Raw genomic sequence first — 23,233 nt, 5'->3', positions numbered from 1 at the left:
AATTTATTTTAATAAAAAACTTTTGGGGTAAAAATCTATCGTAAGATAGTTTTCTATTTAAGATACATAAATAATTTAGTTTATTCAGCATGAAATGGATCTTAGTTATGTAGCATGAGGCTGTATATTCTGCAACACTGGGACTATCGGTGAGTCAACAGTGGGTCAAAGGAGTAGCAGAGATGACAGTTGCTCTTTAAAAATTATGATTTAAATCGAGTTGATTTAAATCAAGCCTTTTTACTAGTGATTTAAATCATGATTTAAATTGTGATTTAAACCAACTCGATTTAAATCATATCCACCCTGCTTTAGTCCCAGTTAGGAGGAGGCTATGTACAAAGGTGCTTCTGAAAACAGAAGGCCAATCAAAAGGTATTTTATTTTATCTCTTTTTATGGGGCTGATCCTTTATCTGTTTCAGGAATTTTGCTTGGCTGGTATTTGAGACTTACAGATCTAAGTTTTGTTACCACCATGTTTAAATTTCCACTAACTCCCGATGTCCAACAGATGATTTAGGGTCCATCACTTTTTTTGTAGGAAACCGATTAACTTCTCTTTTTCCTCCCCCTTTCCTATCTTTTTTACAGGTTGCTGCAGCAACTGGCCACACGGTGGTATTAGTGGACCAGTCAGACGAAATATTAAATAAATCCAAGAAACAAATTGAGGATAGTCTGAAGAAACTATCAAAGAAAAAGTTTGCCGACAAACCCGAGGTGACTTTTTATAAATATTGAGAAGGCTGGTGTTCTTTTTCATGTTTAGTACAAGGGGCAACTTTCTCCAACGTACAATAAAGGAGCCTCAACTGTATTGGGAGGCCACTAGATTAAGGAAGACTGTTATGCAGAAATAAAATTTTGGGGACATGAGGAAAGCTAAACTAAAATCAAATGGGTATTGATTTTTTAAAACTTTTTTTTTAAAAAATCAATCCAGCATAGATAACCATTGCAAAAATTCCTCAAAAAGTAGTGCTTCTACAGGTTACTTGTTTCATAGACATTTGTAGCCTCTAAAGATAATACCTGTTAGAGCAGTGTTTCTCAATCTTGGTAGCTTGAAGATGGGTGGACTTCAACTCCCAGAATCCCCCAGCCAGTGCTGCTAGCTGGGGGATTCTAGGAGTTGAAGTCCACCCATCTTCAAGCTACCAAGATTGAGAAACACTGTGTTAGAGGTTTAGTGAGTGCTTCAGATTGAAGGTGATCTGGTTGAATCTCCCCTTTGAAGCCAATCCAAAGGGCTTTTACCTACTGAAGTAGAACAACCCTATTGCTTCTTTTTGAACCTTTCAGTGCTTTTCTGCTCCAACACACAGAATACTTGCTTTTAAAGTGCATGAGACTGTTCTCAGTGCTTTGTAAGTTTGAGCATTTCAGTAGCAGCAACCTTTTGCTTCAGGCATGTTGCCTTCAAAGCTTGTTGTCTTCAGTGTCTGAAGCCAAAAGTTGAGACAAGTGGCACCTGCTTTATGCGGTAATATTTTTTGAAAGCGATGGTGCAAATGTGTCCCGGTTGTGTAGAGTGGAAAGCTCAGATTCAGGTGTGTTGGTGATTGTATCTTTGAAGTTCTGCCATAGTGATGGATATCAGTGCTGACAGTTGGAACAGGTGCTGCCAAACGGGGAGGGAATCAGAGCAGCTGCACATGGAAAATTGTGTGAAGCCCCAGAGGTGGAATTTCATCATTTAATTGGGCAGGGCAGGGGGGAGGACATAAAGCTGCCAGTGGTTTCCTTTTCTCTAATGCATTTTGCTACTTGAGGGACAAGCAATCAGTTCAATGTGCACAAACGGATTCCTAATATTTTATAATATCACATTCTACTGCATGTTTTGATTGTTATTTAAAACTTTTTAATTATTGGCTTTATTGTTACATTTGTGAAATGGGTGGCTATATAAATTTGGTCAATAAATAAAGTAGAACTTACTTTAAATTACTACTTAAAGCAAGCTTCTGTTTACGCAGATAAGTGCAGAGGTGAAATGCTCCCGGATCGGACTGGATCGCCCGGTCGAGTAGTGATCTTGGCCGGTGGTTTGGCGATCCGGTAGCGATCGCGGAGCAAAGCTCCGCCCACCTGCCTGGTGTCATTACTTCCTGGTTTTAACCAGGAAGTAATGGGTTTTTTACTTCTGCGCATGCGCAGAAGGTTTTGCACATGCGCAGGTTTTGCTCATGCACAGAAGGTCTGAATGCGCACGTGACACATACATGTGCTTCCAAACTGGTAAGGAAGATAAGTAGATTTCAACCCTGGATTAGTGTAACACTCTGTAAACATTTTTTTTTTGCTTTTTTCAACTTTGCAGGCTGGTGTAGAATTTGTTGAGAAGACCTTAAAGAATATAACTGTGAACACGGATCCGGTCTCTGTGGTTCACAGCACTGACCTTGTCGTGGAGGCCATTTTGGAACACTTAGTCCCAAAAACTGAGCTCTTCAAGACACTGGATAAGTTTGCGGCGGAGTATGTTTTTAAAATTATTACAGACAAGATAAATACAAAAAGTCATTACCAACTAGAGAGATGAAAATATTAATTTGCAGGACTCTACCTCCTTCTGATGATTTTAATGATTAGTCTAAGAAAAGAAGTTTAAATATAGGATTGATTGTTCAGATTTACCCTCCTGTTCACAACTCAAACTTTTGATCAGATGCATAAATAATCAGTTTAAAATGTTAACTGAATTAAGAGAAATGGGGAGAATCAACATTTATTTATTTCAAAGGAAAAGCAGCTTTGCCAGATGTCTTAACTGCTTTCATTCAAGAAAAGATTACAATGAATTCTGTTTCTACTTGGAAACTGCTTCTGGATCTGTTCTTGAGGTGAAAAAAAAAACTTTGATTTTGAGTTTTACTGATTAGATAGATTTATTGTTATAGAAATCGCTAATACGTATTACTATGTAAAAGAAAAAATGGAGGTTGTATGTTATTACCTTATTCTACTGCGTTAAAAAGAGTCAGAAGTCAATGCTTGTCTTTCTTTTTTCTTTTTCCCCTACACTTTTCCCTCTTCCTTCTCATCTCCCTTTCTTTCCCATTATTTTCATTTGTCTTTATATTTTATATTTCGATAAACTAATAACACTATATATCCAAGCTTACAAAAAGGTTTAATTGATGTGCTAGGGGTTTGGCCCAAAAATGTGGATCCAGCAAAGATGAACATTAATTTTGAATTCATCTAAATTCAATTAAAATAAATGTATACACATAATTCTTGCTTAAAGTCCATTTGTTCTGCAGCTATTTAGTTACAAGGGTGCTGAATGAGTGGGATTTATGAAAGATCCTCGTAGTTATGACTGTTGCAATGTCCCTACAGGCCCATCATTATGATTTGGGCCCTTGGCAAGCGGCTTGCAATTATGACATCACAGAGTAATGTGATCACCATTTCTGACCTTCACTGTCAGCTTCTGACAAGGAAAGTCAGTGGGGAGGTTGCAAATTGCAGTCACATGACATTACATCATATGGGATTCACTGAACAACAGCAATCGGTATGGCCAGCCACAACTGCCATTATAAGTTGGTGCAATCACATGACATTGTGCTTTGTCACTAAATTGCTTAGCAACGGAGCTGCTGTCGCAGTTTCTGTCATTATGCAAGTAGCTATATTCATTAGGTACAACTAGTATGATTTATCTCATGTATTTAATAATTTTCTTTTGCTGTTACATCAGAACTTAGAATGGAAAGCATCTTTCTGAGAGAGTCAGGGGTTACTATGAATCTTCGTTTGAATTTAAGTCACTTGTTTCTAAATTAAAATATAGTTAATGGAAACTCAAAGTTGTATGGAGACTTAGGGTAGCTTAATTATTCTGACTTTTAATTTTATAGTAGAATCTTCTATATTAGCTTTCATTTTAACTTTTGTTGGCTTAACACAATAAAAAGAATATACTCTTCCCCTTTCTTTGCTTTGTCATGCCAAATAAAGCATTCCAAATAATATTTTGCTCGCCAGAAGCTGAGAACTCATCTTACTTTCACATTGATGGTTCTTATTATTTTAAGATATTCTCTACTCTGTAGGAGAGGTCTGAGTGAAAATATTAACTTCAGAAAGAAAGGAAGTGGTGTAATTCTCCACTTGTGATCAAAGATTAAAAAGATATTCCTACACCAAAGAACCATTCTAGTAAATTATTTAGGCAAAGTCCCATCTTCTTCCAAAGAAAAGTAATCATCGCTGTTTCAGAGGAATTACTGTTCAAAATTGAGCAATTTTATCAAAATATCATTGATTAAAATAATCAACTAAATAGATTTTAAGGGTTGATGGTAGAATGAATAGAGTGCAAGCTTGTTTGATGGTTGTATTTTTCATAGATCATTGTACCCATATCGCTCCTTTTAATAGCAAACTGAAACAAGCGCTGATGGCAGAGTAGGCTGAATTTTGACAAAGCCACATTCTGCAAAGTGTAGGAAAAAATATATAAGATGTGTTAAAAAAAATAATAAGGTGATCAAAGAGTGATAAGAATCTAAAATAACTCAGTTAGAATTGAAGCAGAGAACATGGAGGAACATAGAAAAGGGCAAAAATTAGGGTAGAGGTGGAATGATATATCTTGAAAGAAAACTTACCAGTCAGGAATCCTAACCAAGTGAACTGTATCAACAATTTTTGAATTTTTAAATGTAAATAGCATATTGTAAAGCCTCATGCAGCAGTTTACTTCCCAGTTCCAGGTGTCTGATTTTAAGCTTACTTTCAAAGAACATGAATGTTCTTTATTCTTCTGCAAACCTTTTGAAAACTAGGAATATAATTAGTCCTGTACACTTAATCAGGGAAGTGCAATATTTAAGGCTAGCCATTCAATCAGATCTTGGGGCAGTGCTGCGGTGGCCTAGAGATGGAGCTCTTGCCTCACAATCAGGAGGCTGTGAGTTCGATCCTAGGTAGAAGCAGATATTTCTCTCTCTGGGCACACTGGGAATATATCTGCTGAACAAAACTCCGCATTGGTGACAGGAAGGGCATCCAGCCATGAAATTCAATGGGATCTTAAGAGCCTGGTGGCGCAGCAGACTAATAGCCTGTTATTAACATTCAGCTGCCTGCAATTACTGCAAGTTCGAATCTCCCTAGGCTCAAGGTTGACTCAGCCTTCCATCCTTTCTAAGGTAGGTAAATTGAGGACCCAGTTTGTGGGGGCAATAAGCTGACTTTGTATAAATATACAAAAGTATGAAGGCTATTGCTTAACGCATTGTAAGCCGCCCTGAGTCTCCAGAGAAGGGCGGCATATAAATCAAATAAATAAATAAATAAATAAATAAATAAAAAATCTTGGGAATTGCACTCCCAAAAGTTGGAGAGTCAGGAGAAAGAGGATGGACAAGAACTATAAAATTGAAATTCAATTAAAATACAATTACTAATAATAGTCATATCCAGTCATATTAAATTAAAACTTTAGCAGCAGCTTTGATAAGGAGGTGCGATTTTTGGTGGCGGTTAATGTACCTCCTTATTTTAAATTCCTGTTACATGCAACTGATGATGAAATAGCACATAAAACTTTTCTACTAATCATGGAATCTAGAGGTTGAGTTTATGTGTTTTTCCTTTTTTCTAGTCTTGAGTTGCTATTAATAATTTAATGATTACTCTGAGTTTATTATAAACTTGATTTATGAGAGAGATTAGATTCTTGCTGAATTTGAAATGAACAATGAAGGGAAGTAAGCATATTTTTTCCTTTCAGTTCCCTTTGTGTCAGATGATGCTACAAGTACAGTAGTAGGTTTTATTCTTTTGGGGAATACTTTGATTTTAAAGGATATCTAACTCTGGTTATATGCTAAAATAATCTGATTTCTAAAAGAGAATGCCATGTGGATTGTTTATTAGGAAAGGAAGGCTTGAGGTTGTCTTTCTGTTTATTGTATATCCTACTTTTATTTTTTACTACTCAAAGTGGGTACATAATGTTCCCTTCTATTTTTGCTTTTATAAACATATGTGAAGGGTGGGTTGAGCTAGAGGGAGTGTTTGGCTCAAATTCACCTTAGTGGCTTCTATGTCTAAGAGTGGACTAGAACTGGGCATGGCTAGTCTAGTGAAGAGAAGGACCAGGGGAGACATGATAGCAGTGTTCCAATATTTGAGGGGCTGCCACAGAGAGGAAGGGGTCAAGCTATTTTCCAAGGCACTGAAGGCCAGGCAAGGGATAATGGATGGAAATTGATCAAGGAGAGATTCAACCTAGAAATAAGGAGAAATTTTCTGACAGTGAGAACAATCAACCAGTGGAACAGAAGTTGCCTTCGGAAGTTGTAGGAACTTCCTCACTGGAAGCTTTCAAGAAGAGATTGGACTGCCATTTGTCAGAAATGGTGTAGGGTCTCCTGCTTGGGTGGGGGATTGGATGACCTACAAGATCTCTTCCAACTCTGTTAATCTAAGAACTCTCAGTGGGTCACTGAGATTTTCTTAAGATATTATTAAAGCACCTCACCACAGTCTGCGAAAGAAGCTTGTACATTTGTAGTTTTTATAAGATAATCATCACTAAGCTGTGTTCATTATTTTTTCCATTGTGTACACTGGTGTACTTCCAAGAAAAAAAATGCCAAATATGTTTGTGACTCATGTAAAGTGTGCTGCAAATATTTTTTTTTTTTGCTTGAGCTTCTCTGCTGCAGTCATATGTCTGTCTCCCTTTTCTAAGATACACAGGAGTATTTAAATTTGGAATCTGTATTCATGCAGATTTTTTAAATTTAGAGGCTACTTTTCTACATTCTTCACATATGTTGTTCTCATACTTTGAGTCTGAGATGAGCCTGAATGATCTTCTATAGAAAAGCAACAAAGAATTTTCTAGCACCTCTCCCTCTCTCTCTTTCCCTCTCTCTCTCTCCCTCCCTCTCCCTCTGTCTTTCTCTCCCCCCTTCTATCTCTCCCTCCCTCCCTCCCTCCCTCTCTCGATAACTAAATATAAAAATAAAAAATACATAAAATTATATAAGAAGGAAACAGAAGCTAAAGAAAATATAAACATACAAAAGAATGTTTATTAACATTCCTTTATCAATAAATAAAGACCATGTTTCATTGCAGTCATCTATGATTGGCCTATATTATTGTAATCAATTCTGTAGACCATTGAATATCTGGAACCATGTGTTTGTGTATCTGATGCAGAACCATCGATCTCTTAACTGTAAATCCATTTTCTTTGCACAGATGTCAACTCCCATGTAACTGAGACAGAATATAAATGTCTGAAAATGTTAAATCTCAACTTTGAATTAATATATGTAATAGCTTCTTACAGAAATGAAACAAAAAATGTAAATAAAGAATTTACAGGTAGTCCTCGACTAATGACCACAATTGGGATCAGTCGTTAAGCGAGTCATCAAGCAATCAGATTCAATTTTATGACAGCTTTTACCATGGCCATTAAGCAAATCATGTGGTTGTTAAGTGAATCAAATGATTGTTAAGCAAATCCGTTTTCCCCAATTGACTGCTTGTCGGAAGTTGGCTGGGAAGACCACAAATCATGATCATCTAACTGCAAGATGTTGCAATTGTCATAAATAAGAGCCAGTTTTCAAGGACCCAGATTTTAATCATGTGACCATGGGGGTAGTGCAATGAAATAAGTTCAAGCACAGGTCATACTGGGGGACTTTTTCTGAGACTAATAATTGTAAACTCATTAAATGAAGTAAATCAATTAAATAAATTAAATTAAATTAATTATAATAAATTTATATTTATTTATATATAAATAAATTTATAATAAATTATAAATTAAATTAAATAAATTAAATAAAGTCAAGGACTACCTGAATTCATTCCTTATTCATCTATATAAAGTGCAGTGAGGTCATTTCTAAAAGGTAGGATTTACAATATATTATTATAATAATACTAATAATAATATTTAAAAGGATGTAATCAAACTATTGATTTTTTTTTATTTTATGGGAAAAAAGCAAGCAAAACAAAACAAAACAAAAAAACAAAAAAGAAATATATACATACATATAATATTTTGAAAAACAATTAGAAAAGAAAATTAAAATTTCAAAAATATCCAAAAGTGCAAATTAGCAGTCTCTTTTTTCTTTGCTTCCCTTTATTTCCCCCCTGGCCATTAATTGGTACTTGAATATTTTTATATTTCCTTTACACATTATTACTCACTTCTGCTTGGATCAGTTGCTAGTGCCCAATTATCAATAGGAAATTACCATTACCTGCACATCCTAGGTTTCATTTCCTTCTAAGTTAATTGTTTATTGCTAGGGAAGCTCTAAATTTGCTCCAAATCAACTTTTATGTATACTCTTTGTTATTTTAATTTAACTACTCAAAGAACAAGTTAAGTTTTTCTCCAGGAAGATCCATCTCTGTCTATCCAAACTTTAGAGGTTGAAACATGATGATACATAATTAATAGTTTGATTTGGGGGACAACATTTTGAATTAAAAGTATTTTTTAAAAGGTTTTATTGATTTTCTATTGTTTACATTTTGTTAGTGCTTAATAAACACCATGTTGTCTGTGTTATTTAATTACTTAACAGTACAGGTTACATTCTTAATCTCCACCTCTTTTTTCCAACTACTGGTAAAATAAAGTCCATGTTTGATAATATTCTATGTCTTCTTTTTGTTTAATCTTCAGTGTAAGTCTGTCCATTTCTGCACAATCTTGTATCTTCCTAATTATTTCTTCGTCTCGCGGTGTTTCTTCATTTTTCAAATATTGTTGAATTAAAAGTATTCTTAGAGGTTTGAAGAAAGAAGAGCTGCAACTAATGTAAGGTGAATATTATTTTCTCCCCAGGCACACCATATTTGCTAGCAACACTTCATCTTTGCCAATCACAGTCTTAGCTAATGCTACCACCCGGCAGGATCAGTTTGGTGGTTTACATTTTTTTAACCCGGTACCTCTGATGAAGCTTGTAGAGGTAAGGAGTCTTCACACTATTCTAAAATGAATCTTGTGCCATGTTCAATGCATGCTGCTGTTTAAACGTTATTGAGTTATTTATAAAAATAATAAAGGTGGGATGCAAATTAATAATGGAAACAAATATATAAATAAAATTATTGAGGCTAAAATTGATATTAACATTTTCCTCACTATTGTGACCTAGAACCCAATAAGGAGGATTCTGCTAAAGAGGTAATAAATTTTTTTTAGATTGTGCAGAAATGAATAGATTAACCCTGATGATTAAGGATAGAGAAGACTCAGAATATTTTAAATTATGGAATTATTTTTATTATTGGCTGGAGAAGAGATACAAATGATTAATTATATAAGTATGTATAAATGTGTGAAGAGTAGAATATTATGTTAGTGATGAATTGGTTCAATGGATTGGATAAGGATCAAGAGAGAAGAAATAACAACTACATAGAAGAAGAAAGAACTTTGGAAGATAACACCAAAATGTCACAGGGAAGAGATAAATGATGTATTAAATGTTTGTTTGTCTAAAAAATAAAAAACTTTTTCAAAAAAAAAAAAAAAGAAAGATTCTGCTGGAGCGGATAAAATAGCCATTTGGTTTAAGATTCTGTCCCAACAGCGTCCAAGCAGATACCAAAGAGAAATCCAGCAACGAGCGAAAAAAGAACTGGGCTTGAGGCATTGAGTGCCTTGAATCTTTGGAGCAGAGGTATCAAACTCATAGCCCATGAGCCGGATGTGTCATGCGCTGATCACGCCCACCCCCGTTTTAGCGAAGGGGAAAGAAGTCAAGATATGTCACGTGATGACACGACGTCACGAGTTTGACACCCCTGCTTTGGAGTAATACATATTCAAGACTACAGGTAGTCCTCGACTTACAGATTTAGTGACCATTCAAAGTTACAACAGCACTGAAAAAAGTTACCTATGACCCTTTTTCACACTTATGACCGATGCAGTTATCCCCATGGTCATGTGATCAAAATTCAGATGCTTGGCAATTGGTTCATATTTATGATGACTGCAGTGTCCTGGTGTCATGTGATCACATTTGGGACCTTCTGACAAGCAAAGTCAATGGGGAAGCCAGGTTCACTGTGCTACTAAGATAACAAATGCAATGATTCACTCAACAACTGTGGCAAGAAAAGTCGTAAAATGGGGCAAACCTACTTAACAAAGATTGGAGAAGTGTTGAAAAAGAAATTCCTTGTCATTAAACTACAGGTCCTCGACTTACGACCATGATTGAGCCCAAAATTTCTGTTGTTAAGTGAGATATTTGTTAAGTGAGTTTTGCCTCATTTTACGACATTTCCTGCCACAGTTGTTAAGTGAATCACCACAGTTGATAAGTTAGTAACCTGGTTGCTAAGAGAATCTGGCTTCCCTATTGATTTTGCTTGTCAAAAGGTCGCAAAAGGGGATCACATGACTTTGGGACATAGCAACAGTCATAAGTATGAGTCAGTTGCTGAGGATCTGAATTTTGATCACATGGTCATGGGGATGCTACAAAGGTCGTAAAGAGTGAAAAACGGTGATAAGTCACTTTTTTCGGTGCTGATATAACTTCAAACAGTCACTAAATGAACTGTTGTAAGTTGAGGACTACCTGTACTTGAGATGTAAAGAAATGTAGTCTGATTTGGTTAATCTCTCTCCTGTACCATGGTATTCCATGAAATTGTTTTTGAGACTGAGGAAAGTCCATTCACCTTGATAGTGTCTTTGCTGCTAGGTTATCAAGACGCCGATGACGAGCCAGAAGACTTTTGAGTCTCTCATGGATTTCAGCAGAGCAGTTGGGAAAAATCCAATATCGTGCAAGGCAAGTTTATCTCAGAATAATAGTGCAGTAGGTTCACACCTGGCCACCCTGAGGAATTTTTGCCTTTATCTCAGTTTGGAAGCACATTTTTTGGATGCTAAACCACCTAAGATGGAGGGATAGATAACATAGTTATAGAATATTTTAAGAAGACTTTGGTTTCGGTCTAACATGAACACCATTTGTTTATATAGGCCCGTGATGGCGAACCTATGACACGCGTGCCACAGGTGCCCTGCGTGCCACAGGTGCCATGCAGAACCATATCTGTGGGCACGCGAGTGTTGCCCTAGCTCAGCTCAAGCGCGCATGTGTGTGCCAGCCAGCTGATTTTCAGGCCTTCCGGGCCCACAGAAACAGGTCATTTCTGTCCTCCGGAGGGCCTCTGGGGAGGTGGGGAAGGCTGTTTTCGCCCTCCCCAGGCTCCAAGAAAGCTTCTGGAGGGTGAAAAACGGGCCTAACGTGCCCACCATGCCATCATGTGCCAAAAGCGGGGGGAATACAGGGGGTTGTGCACACATGCGTGCGGGGGCGGGGCACCGTGGGGATTGAATTATGAATGTGGGCACGCATGCGCGCGACCCCACTCTACCCCCGCTTTTGGCACACAATGGCAAAAAGGTTAGCCATCACTGATATAGGCAGTCCTTGCTTACCAGACCTAATGGGGACATGCATTTCCATCTTCAAGCAAAGTGGTTGTTAGGCAGAACGTATTATGACTATGCCACCTACCAATGGCTGTTTTGATAGTCCCTATTGTGGTTGTTGGGACCACACTGTTGTTAGGTGAGGACCTCCTGCTTCTCCTGACCTACCACACTCCTGCCACATTTGCTACTGCTGCAGTTCTGACCATCTACCTCCCTCCTGCACTCCACCCCCTCTGCCTACTCCTACCATCACCACCCCTGTTCTCCCCAGCTGGCTTTCATAGTCTTCTTCCTCCTACTGCTTTTGAGGTGCCTCTGGTCTCTTCAGGAGGCCAAAGATGGGGGTGGGGAAAAGACCTTAGGATGTGGGAGGGCAGGGATAGGCAGCAGAGTGTAGGACTGCCAAAAAGACAGAAATGGGGGAGAGGCAGATGGGAGGGGAGACCTGAAGTACATACTATAGCTGTAAATGAGGCTGGACTGCCAAGCACCCAAATTTTGATCAGCAAAGGGTGCTGCATCAACCATAACTTCAAGAACTGTCCATAACTATTATTCGTTTAGCAATAGTTTGGCAAAACAACACAACTTTGAATGGTTATTGAATGAAGAATCGTTTAGTGGGGGACTGCCAATAATATTTATATTGTAATTTATATAGTGATCTATTTTACCATAAATCTTGGTGTTTTTTTTTTTTCATAGGATACGCCTGGCTTCGTTGTGAATCGACTTCTTGTGCCTTACCTGATGGAAGCAGTTCGGCTTTTTGAGAGGGGTAAAGTTGTAGAAAATTGTCAACCTACCCACATACATGTACATCTCCACCAATATTTGGGGCTGCAGCCCCCAGCTTGCCTGTTTTTTTTTTTTTTTAATCTGATAGCTGACTTCGGTTCTAGTAAGAATTAAAGGGTTCAGTTGAGCAGGCTTTTCTTGTACCTGCCTGCCTGTTTTCACTTCCATGTCTTCCACGCCCAATATGACTTTACCTCAATCACGTAGGTCAGTCACTCTCTTTCGCAGCCCCAACCCACCTCACAGAGAAGTTGTTGTGGGGAAAAGTGGAGGAAGAAGGTATGTTCGCTACCTTGAGTTATTTGTAAAAATAATAAAGGTGGGTTACAAATATCTAAATAAAAGATATCTTTTCTTAAGAATAAAAAGGCCAAATCAGGTGACATTTAGCCATTTCCCAAGATTTCAGACTTTGTAAGATTATTTTAAGGATTCTTGGGGTATCTTGGACAACAAGCGATATCTCTCCACTTAGATACTGATCCAGTACAAAGTAATTTCTGGTAGAGATATTAATAGTGTTTGGATGTATGAGAACCACAAACTATTCTATTCCTTGATAAGTTGGTACCGTCCACAATATGATATCTTTCATCCACACTAGGCCCAAACTGAGGAGGTCTTTGCAAAAAAACCCGGGAGGAATCCTAGAATGAAGTTATCTTATTTAGGAGTCTTCCATTGTTTCCACACCCATAGACCCTTCAAAGAGCTCGCTAGTTCATGTAGTAGGAATGACAAAACCTTACATGCACAACTATTTCCAAACAAAAGCTATTCAGTCTGGCAGTGGATCAAAATATGCATATTCCAGGCAGAGGTGTATACTTGGGGAAGAGCAGGAAAAAGCCAAGGACGGCAACAGATGACCAGCCCTCTCAATCTTTCAACCTCTTTACTTTTCTTATCTTCCTGTAGCTGTCATTGCCAAAATCCTTGTCTTCAAGGACATCATATCCAACCCGCCCATCCACTTCCCTGATCTTCCCATTATTTCCTTTCCCTACCTCCCTTTAGCTATCTAGAATACCCAGCCATCCTGCTCCCACTAGAATCTTTCCTGGGGAGGAGGCACTGGGGAGATTCCGAATAGGGGAAGCAGCTTGTTGGAGTTGTTGCCATGTTTGAAGCAAAGATTTTGACACAAATCTGGAACAATCAAAATATTCCTGATTGTGTTTCTACTGAGCAGCAGCGCACCCAGAATTGTTTGGCAAAATGCATTTTCCATTTCGTGCACATCCCTAAGAGACCTCTTTCAAATTTCTGTTTAAATGACAATGAGTGCAAAAAATTCATTTTATATCCTTCCAACTAATTTTGTTATGTAGGATAATGGGAGTTCTGTATCTGCTGGGTTTTTTTTTTTCCTTTCTTTCTTTCTTTTTAATAAAAGCCCTCTCCATCTCTATTTCCAAAAGCTCCTTGTGACATTAGGGAAATAGATTACATTCTGGTACTTATTGCTGGAATTGGAAGTATAATTAGCTTTTTATGTTATTAGAAAAATCTATATATATATTTTTTTTAATTTGATTTATATGCCGTCCTTCTCCGGAGACTCAGGGCGGCTTACAATGTGCTAAGCAATATTAAAATTATATTAAAATTATAGCCGCAATAGTGAATGAAGTGAGGTTTCATCTTGTAGGCGATTGACCTAAAAGTGCTGAACCCAGTGAGATTGTGAGCATACAAACAAACAAAAGGATGATGGGGTTTTCTAACCCCTGGAATAGGTTAACTGATGTCAACTAAGCTAGAATAGAACAAAGGTCTTAGTTTTTTTAAGGTAGCTCCCCATGACTTGATTCCAAAATTACCACAAAACTGCCTTGAGGAGTGCCTTTTGGGAAAAATGGGAGGATTCCTAACTTTGGATGAATTTTTACTCAACTTTCTGCAATTTTAGTGCCCTCCAGATGTTTCAGAGGTGGGCTTCAGCTGGTTTGGACCAGTTTGGGTGAACTGTTAAATCTTTGCGCAGTTCGGAGAACCAGCTAATAGCACCACTGGCTGGCCCCTCCCAGTCACTCCTTATCTCGCCTCGTCTGCCTTGGCCACGGCATAGCAGCTGCTGTTATCTGGCTCGCTAGCTCGCTTGACTCGACCATGTGGCCTCCGTGGCCCAGCCCACTTGCCTGCCTTCGCCCCGGCCTCCCACGTGGTCTGGCTACCTACCAAGCCTTCCGTCACCATTCTCCACTGCCTCCCACGCGGCCCAGCTACCTTCTTGTCTGGTGAGCCTTCCTTCACCTCTTTGCTGTCACAAACGGCCTGTTACAGGGCCTTCCTAGGGCTCCCCTGGCCTGTTACAGGCGGAAATGGAGGGTTCTAGGGCCTGATCCACCCTTCTGGGCCCCGTCCGGGCCTTACTAGGGCTCCCACAGCCTCTTACAGCTGAAATGGAAGTCCGCACACCTGGAGAGCAGCCACGATAGAGAAAATGTGTGCTGTTTGTTGCTGTGTTGATGGAAATACGGGATAATAATTGTCCTTTTCTTTCAAACCTAAGAGTCAGTTAACTCTTGAAGTAAGCCGTGTGTTCTTCAAAGCAAGCATGGCTGTTATATGAAGAGCTAAAGAGAACTTTCCTCTGTAACTATTAAGGATTAAGCTCCCTTTTATGACTGTCTGCTATTAAGAATATTATTTCAAACATTTTGTTTGGAAGGCAGCCTTTCCTCTTTGCAGATGAAAGACTTCCATTATCAAGATCCTGTAAATATATTTTAGATATTAAATTCTTCCTTTGTAGATTTTATAAGTGTTTTCAGCTTGTGAAGCAAGATTAGCTGTATTTCTTGCTTATCTATCAACAAATATTGCTAATTACTCCTCAAAGGCAGAATAAGAAGAAATTAGTGATTTTTTTTTTAAAGCAAAGGACTGGTTTTGTATAAAGAAATTTTCTCTAAAATATTGTCATATAAAATACTTCAACGAAACGTTACATTCCAAATTTAACCAGTCATTATATTTCCACAACTGGATGGGTTTATTTTCTGATTTGAAACTTTTAAATTTATTGAACTTCATTTAATGGTAGTCCTTGAATCCAGCTGTTGTTTTGACTTTAAATACTATATAAGAGGGAATTGAAACACATATATTTAAATGATTGTTATAAGAAATGGGATAGCATCTAATTAAAATAATGTTTTAATTGTCAGATTACACTGGTAATGTTTATGGTTTAATGGGGTTTTCTTCTGCCCCCTCCAAATGTGGAATAGGTAAATGCTCTGACAGGCTGTTTTCCAAAATTTCACTTTGCTGAGAGTATTTTCTTCACTGAGGTAGAAAACCTGCTTGCCACATGCTGCCAACATTTGGTAAACTACAGGGTGGATTTGATTTAAATCGAGTTGATTTAAATCACGATTTAAATCATGATTTAAATCACTAGTAAAAAGGCTTGATTTAAATCAACTCGATTTAAATCATAATTTTTAAAGAGCAACTGTCATCTCTGCTACTCCTTTGACCCACTGTTGATTCACCGATAGTCCCAGTGTTGCAGAATATACAGCCTCATGCTACATAACTAAGCTCCATTTCATGCTGAATAAACTAAATTATTTATGTATCTTAAATAGAAAACTATCTTACGATAGATTTTTACCCCGTTTTTTATTAAAATAAATTCGATAAAAATCAAAAAAATCCGATTTAAATAAAAAAAATCTGATTTTTTTGATTTTTTTTAAAAAAATCATTGATTTTTATCCACTCTGGTAAACTATGAGAAGGTTAACAAAAAAAGAACAAAAATGCTTATGATAAAATAAATATGGTTAATATCCATTATTCAGAGGACAAAGCCTCTAGCTTTCAGACCTGGAAAAAAAAAAAGGTGTATCCTGCGTGAGCAGGGGGTTGGACTAGATGACCTCCAAGGTCCCTTCCAACTCTATTACTATTACCTGTTACCTTGTAGCTCAGTCATGTAGTTGCCATTGGAATGATTTAATGTATGTAGTGAACTCCAGACTAGAAGTGGGAATCTGTAATGCTCACTTTCTTGATGACTCTTATTCTTGCCATTGGAATGCATGAGACTTATTCCTTAGAGACACTACTAGGTAGCTAGGTAAATATACTCAAAGGGAAGCCATTTTGAACTATGGGTACTAATAAGAAGCTTCTCTATTGGGTGCTTCTCTGGGCCACAGTTTTGGGGGCTTTTGTGATGTAATCGTGCAATGCCTTAGTCAACACTCTTCTGGAAAAATGCTGATTTACTGGAATTTTGATTTTGAGTTGTGCTGTGTTATGTAATGCTATAAACTTGATTCTTGTTCACCAACCAGAGTCACTTTTAGGGATACGGGCAGCTATATATATTTGACTGATAAATAAAATAAATGAAAGAAGTGAGCTAGAACTCTGCCAATTCAACTGTCAATCTTTTGTCTAGGAGATGCATCAAAGGAAGACATTGATGTTGCCATGAAACTTGGGGCAGGTTATCCTATGGGCCCATTTGAACTCTTAGACTATGTCGGCTTAGATACCAGTAAATTCATTATGGATGGTATGTATGTCATAAGTTCTGTTTGAAAATCTAAAAATAGTAACGCTGGATAAAAGATTATTTGTTTTTTATGGCGATGTTTCACACAGTGCCCTAATACAACAAATGTGATCGGTTTGTCTATGCTTACTATTCTGACATTGTTTTCATACAGTGGGGCAAAAAAGTATTTAGTCAGCCACCAATTGTGCAAGTTCTCCCACTTAAAAAGATGAGAGAGGCCTGTAATTGTCATCATAGGTAGACCTCAACTATGAGAGACAAAATGAGAAAACAAATCCAGACAATCACATTGTCTGATTTGGAAAGAATTTATTTGCAAATTATGATGGAAAATAAGTATTTGGTCACCTACAAACAAGCAAGATTTCTGGCTCTCACAGACCTGTAACTACTTATTTAAGAGGCTCCTCTGTCCTCCACTCATTACCTGTATTAATGGCACCTGTTTGAACTTGTTATCAGTATAAAAGACACCTGTCCACAACCTCAAACAGTCACACTCCAAACTCCACTATGGTGAAGACCAAAGAGCTGTCGAAGGACACCAGAAACAAAATTGTAGACCTGCACCAGGCTGAGAAGACTGAATCTGCAATAGGCAAGCAGCTTGGTGTGAACAAATCAACTGTCTGAGCAATAATTAGAAAATGGAAGACATACAAGACCACTGATAATCTCCCTCGATCTGGGGCTCCACACAAGATCTCACCCCGTGGGGTCAAAATGATCACAAGAACGGTGAGCAAAAATCCCAGAACCACACGGGAGGACCTAGTGAATGACCTGCAGAGAGCTGGGATCAACGTAACAAAGGCTACCATCAGTAACACACTACGCCACAAGGGACTCAGATCCTGCAGTGCCAGACGTGTCCCCCTGCTTAAGCCAGTACATGTCCGGGCCCATCTGAAGTTTGCTAGAGAGCTTTTGGATGATCCAGAAGAGGAATGGGAGAATGTCATATGGTCAGATGAAACCAAAGTAGAACTGTTTCGTAGAAACACAACTCGTCGTGTTTGGAGGAGAGAGATGCTGAGTTGCATCCAAAGAACACCATACCTACTGTGAAGCATGGGGGTGGCAACATCATGCTTTGGGGCTGTTTCTCTGCAAAGGGACCAGGATGACTGATCCGTGTACAGGAAAGAATGAATGGGGCCATGTATCGTGAGATTTTTGAGTGCAAACCTCCTTCCATCAGCAAGGGCATTGAAGATGAAACATGGCTGGGTCTTTCAGCATGACAATGATCCCAAACACACCGCCCGGGCAACGAAGGAATGGCTTCGTAAGAAGCATTTCAAGGTCCTTGAGTGGCCTAGCCAGTCTCCAGATCTCAACCCCATAGAAAACTTTTGGAGGGAGTTGAAAGTCCGTGTTGCCCAGTGACAGCCCCAAAACATCACTGCTCTAGAGGAGATCTGCATGGAGGAATGGGCCAACATACCAGCAACAGTGTGTGCCAACTTTTTGAAGACTTACAGAAAACGTTTGACCTCTGTCATTGCCAACAAAGGATATATAACAAAGTATTGAGATGAACTTTTGGTATTGACCAAATACTTATTTTCCATCATAATTTGCAAATAAATTCTTTCCAAATCAGACAATGTGATTGTCTGGATTTGTTTTCTCATTTTGTCTCTCATAGTTGAGGTCTACCTATGATGACAATTACAGGCCTTTCTCATCTTTTTAAGTGGGAGAACTTGCACAATTGGTGGCTGACTAAATATTTTTTTGCCCCACTGTAACTGTGGAACCAACAGCAAGGAGCAGGCAGGCTTGACTGGCCAAAACAACAAAACATAAAACATGAGAATCCTATGAGTATTTTTCCATTTCTTGTATTTTTAAAGGAGTATTATGAATAATCTGAGATTTGTTATGTGTAAAAAAAGATTAATGATCCAATTCCTACTTTGAAAATCATTCTCTTTATCATTCTCTTTGACCTCCCAATTTATCTATAGGACTAAGTTAACTAACTTAATCTTAATTTAACTAACAACTTGAAAATAGTCTTCTTTAAAAGGGTTGCAATATTTTAACTGAAATATTCTTGTTGCTTTGCGTACAAATATGGCAGCCAGCTTTATCTCTTTATTAAAAAAATGTAATTTGTTGTGAATGAAGAGGTTTGAAAAATATATAAGTATCTGTAATACATTGGAATGGTGCGGTGGCCTAGAAGTGGAGCTCTCACCTCTCAATCAGGAGGCTGTAAATTCAATCCTAGGTAGAGGCAGATATTTCTCTCTCTGAGAAGAGAGAGAATGAGAATATATCTGCTGAACAAAACTCCGCATTGGCAACAGGAAGGGCATTCAGCCAGTAAACACTCTGCTAGCACCCGTTCAGTTGCCCAGACTCCACCCCGCAAGGGATTATGAGGTTGTTAAAAGAAGATGATGATAAATATCTGTGATACATTATCTGATTGAGGTGTTAATGTCTTTATGTTTTCCCTCCCTTCAATTAGGATGGCATTCAATGGAACCGGAAAATCCTCTCTTTGCTCCAAGCCAACTTCTAAATCAGTTGGTAGAGGAGAAGAAACTTGGAAAGAAGACTGGTGAAGGATTTTACAAATACAAATGAACTTTGCAATGTGCCATGTTTTTCTGATACGCATAAGGAAAGCTGCTGAGCATTTCCATACAGTATTTGTAATACTGCTCAATCAGGGCCATAAAAACCAGTCAGTGCTGTATCTTGATTATAAAGGCTGAGCAATTTATTTCCACAATGTGGTCTTACGATATTTTAAATCACTGGGATTTATTGGGTGCTTTACACATTGAAGTGCCTTTTTTTGGATCTAAATACATCTCAGGTTTAGAATCCTCCATCCAACTAGTAGAAATTTTAATATGAATAAAATACTTCAAATATAGAGTTGCTTTGATTTTTTCCCCCCAGTAGGTGGCAGTGTGAAAGCAGAGTATGAATTAACGTTTTCCATTTTAGCCAATAATGCTTTATTCAGTAATAAATTATACTCATTTAGATTAGTATACAGCTACATTCAGCATATATACCATATAGTCTTTTCTTTTTATGCCTTTGTATATCAATCAATTTGAATGTCTTTGTCTTCATCATATAACACAGGTTTGCTACAGAATATGAACTTCAGCAAGAAGGCAGGAGGGGCTGTTTTTTAAACAGGAGAAAGGATTACTTCCATGTTAAACAGATATAAAAAGACAACCTTAAAATGTAATACTAAATGGTAACTTGCAGGAACTGTTTTGACATTGAAAATCAATAGATTCAGTGGTTAAGTCATTGAACTAACAACAAGGTTGTATTTCTCCGAAGCTGTGGAAAATCACTCAAGTGGGGTGGGTGGAAAGGAGAGATGGAAAGCTATTTTTGCCACTTGAACTTGTGGAGAAAAATACAGGTTATAAAACTAATTAATGATGTTCTGTAATAGTATTGCCCTTAATGGTTGAGAAACTGCCTTCAGTTCCTCCTCCTGGTGTGCTCATCAGAATCCTTGGAGTATCTTAATGAGGATTTAAATTTGGGAAAATCTTGACTTAAATAAAAAAATAAGACATGATGCTAAATACTAAGTATTGAATTTGTATGATTCCCTTAGTATTGTTGGGAATTTGTTAAGTAAAAGGTAAAGGTTGCCCTCGCACATATATGCTAGTCATTCCCAGCTCTAGGGGGCGGTGCTCATCTCCGTTTCAAAGCCGAAGAGCCAGCGCTGTCCGAAGACATCTCCGTGGTCATGTAGCCGGCATGACTAAACGACAAAGATGCACGGAACACTGTTACCTTCCCACCAAATGTGGTCCCTATTTTTCTACTTGCATTTTTTACGTGCTTTTGAACTGCTAGGTTGGCCGAAGCTGGGACAAGTAACGGGAGCTCACCCTATTACGCGGCACTAGGGATTCGAACCGCTGAACTGCCGACCTTTCGATCAACAAGCCCAGTGTCTTAGCTACTGAGCCACCACGTCCCTTGTTAAATAGCAATCATATTTATTGAAGCAAAACTGTTACTAGCTACTTAGATGTTAGGGTGAAATGCACTCAAAATAGTACTGGTTGGAACTTAGAACACTGTTTCATTTATTTCTCTTGATCCTCTTTTTTTGCATAGAATGGCAGACAGGAAAGCAGTGAGGTCATTTAGGGCACTGCAAGGAATAAAATGCCATAAAGGGAAACTGTTTAGAGCAGTGATTTACAACCTTTCTGGCTCCATGGACCAGCAGAAGTGGAGGGCGTGTGGCAGCAGCAGAGGGAAAGTATAGTTTTGTGCTAGCGACCTAGCTCCCTCGTATGTGCAAATGAAATTTTACACATTTGTGCGGCCCAGTTCCCAACAGGCTGCGGACTGGTACCAGTCTGCGGCCCAGGGATTGGGCACCCCTGGTTTAGAGAATGGGGCTCTACTGTTGGGTATAGTTGAAGATCAGATACATCCTACGCAATGTTCTTTTCTAAGATCAAGAGTGTGTATTGCTCAGCTATCTGGAAGTTGCTCGTATTACAAAGAAATGATAAATCAAGATTAAGTCTATTGGAGTTGTCAGGTTAAGTCACAACCTGCAGTCCTCTGTACTGTGCACAGATGTTCAACAAAAAGAAAAATCGAATAAAAGAAACTTGTAATATGTACAAATATTTAAAAATATTATGTCTTCTTTCTGCAAAGGTAATTTGAAGGCTGCAAGGCATTTTTTTTGCCAGTGAATCCACACTGCAGAATAATTTAATGCAAGAACAGACAGAGACGATGCATATTTGAACTTCGCTAAAGAGCCCCAAAGACAAGCCAGCTGTAGACTGAGAAGCTTATCCAGCATTTATAGCTCATACTGCTTCAGTTGAACAATTGTGCCACTCCGCAAGATAATAGCATGTAGGAGCAATGAAAATGCTCATCAGAAGTTCCCTGCACAACTCCAGAAATTCCTGTGAAATATGATTCCAGAAAAGATGATAATTAAATAACCTAAGCAGGAACCCTATTCATCAATTTCATTTAAATTCAAATTTAAAAATTTTGTTTGATCCACTTTCGTCCTTTTTAAAGAGCAACTTTCGGCTTGAAAAAAGCAGAATGCTCATCTAAACAAAAAATTAAAGGTTTGGTGGGAGGACTTAGAGTAAAGCATGGCCCACTTGTGTTGGGAGATGCACTATTATCTCTAAGGACCTGTACTATGCAAAGTAATGGGTTAAGTGCAGTACCAACATTTTAATTTTAGATTACATATCGGCTTTATAAAAATGAATATAGTGAACACTACATTGAAAATTACAACCAAGTATTTTGGGGGTTTCTGGGGCCATCAATGAAGACCACAAACAGCCCTCTCAGGTTATGTACCTTTAAAGTAAATGAAACAAACATGCAGCTCTCTGTACTTGGAATCTTATAAAGTCACTCAGTGGCTGTTGCAACAACTGGATTTAACAATTATGGAATTGTTGCAACAACTGGATTTAACTCAGTAGCTATCACGGGTGTCAAACTCGATCATGTACGGGCCGGATCGTGATGTATCGTTTTTTGCCTTTGCGGAGCTGGGCTGGGCGTGGCCTGTGTGATGTATCCAGACCGTGGGCTGCCAGTTTGATAGATCTGCTATTTATCATCCCCTATGTTAATAGCTTTATCACCCAATGTTTATTATAAAGGTCTCCTAGTGTCAACCGGTTTAAATCCTTCAATAATAAGACATAAGACAGGGGTGTGAAACTCAAGGCCCGGGAGCTGGATCCAGCCCATGGGGTACTTGGATCTGGCCTGCGGGGCTGTCCTCGAAAGCGAAGGACCTGCCCACGGTGCTTCTGCCTATGAAAACAGGCTCCTGAGCTTTGTTTTCAGCTGCCAGGGGCTCCTGCAACCCTCTGCCAGTGAAAACGGAGTTTGGGAGGGCTGCCCTCTTGAGCTCTGTTTTCACTGGCAGAGGGTTGCAGGAGGCTCTGAAAGTTGAAAATGGAGCTCAGGAGCCTGTTTTCGCAGGCAGAGAGCTCAGGTCACTACAGGTGCCCCTGACAGGAGTGACGTTGAACTGGCCATGCCCCCCCCCGGACCCCTAAGGTCAAACAACCCTGATGCGGCCCTTCATGAAAGAGAGTTTGACACCCCTGGCATAACTCATTCTTCAGCCCATAAAAACTCAGTAACACCTAAATAAAACGTCCTACAAAATAATAGCCCTTTTTTCTATAGTAGCATGTCTCAATTTTAGTAACTTTAAGGTATGTGGATTTCAACCCAAACTTCCCAATCGGGATATTGAAATCCACACACATTAAAGTTGCTAAGGTTAAGAAATCTCAAAGGTGCCTTTCCAAAAGGTAACTGGGCTTTCTTGCTTTCTTCTTTGAAAATGTTTTGCTACTTATCCAAGAACTGAGGAAGCTTCTTAAATGAGAA

General features: G+C 38.5%; 1 protein-coding gene across 1 annotated transcript in view; it reads left to right on the top strand.

Annotated features, from left to right (window-relative positions):
- Window positions 1-19,712, top strand: part of HADH (hydroxyacyl-CoA dehydrogenase) — a 28,024-nt gene extending 8,312 nt beyond the window's left edge. Inside the window, exons 2-8 of the mRNA XM_070948799.1 lie at window positions 594-722; window positions 2,326-2,483; window positions 8,857-8,983; window positions 10,736-10,825; window positions 12,184-12,256; window positions 16,697-16,813; window positions 19,299-19,712. Of these exons, the coding sequence (XP_070804900.1) occupies window positions 594-722; window positions 2,326-2,483; window positions 8,857-8,983; window positions 10,736-10,825; window positions 12,184-12,256; window positions 16,697-16,813; window positions 19,299-19,417 (813 nt within the window). The 3' untranslated portion in view covers window positions 19,418-19,712. The remainder of the gene's footprint in view (window positions 1-593; window positions 723-2,325; window positions 2,484-8,856; window positions 8,984-10,735; window positions 10,826-12,183; window positions 12,257-16,696; window positions 16,814-19,298) is intronic.
- The last annotated feature ends 3,521 nt before the right edge of the window (window positions 19,713-23,233 follow it).

The sequence above is a fragment of the Pituophis catenifer genome, unplaced genomic scaffold (assembly GCF_029215685.1).
Source record: "Pituophis catenifer annectens isolate HBS135680 unplaced genomic scaffold, rPitCat1.0.hap2 SCAF_8, whole genome shotgun sequence".
In the NCBI taxonomy this organism is placed as follows: Eukaryota; Metazoa; Chordata; class Lepidosauria; order Squamata; family Colubridae; genus Pituophis; species Pituophis catenifer.
The sequence above is the reverse complement of the archived record's forward strand: the minus strand, read 5'-3'. Positions and strand labels throughout refer to the sequence as shown.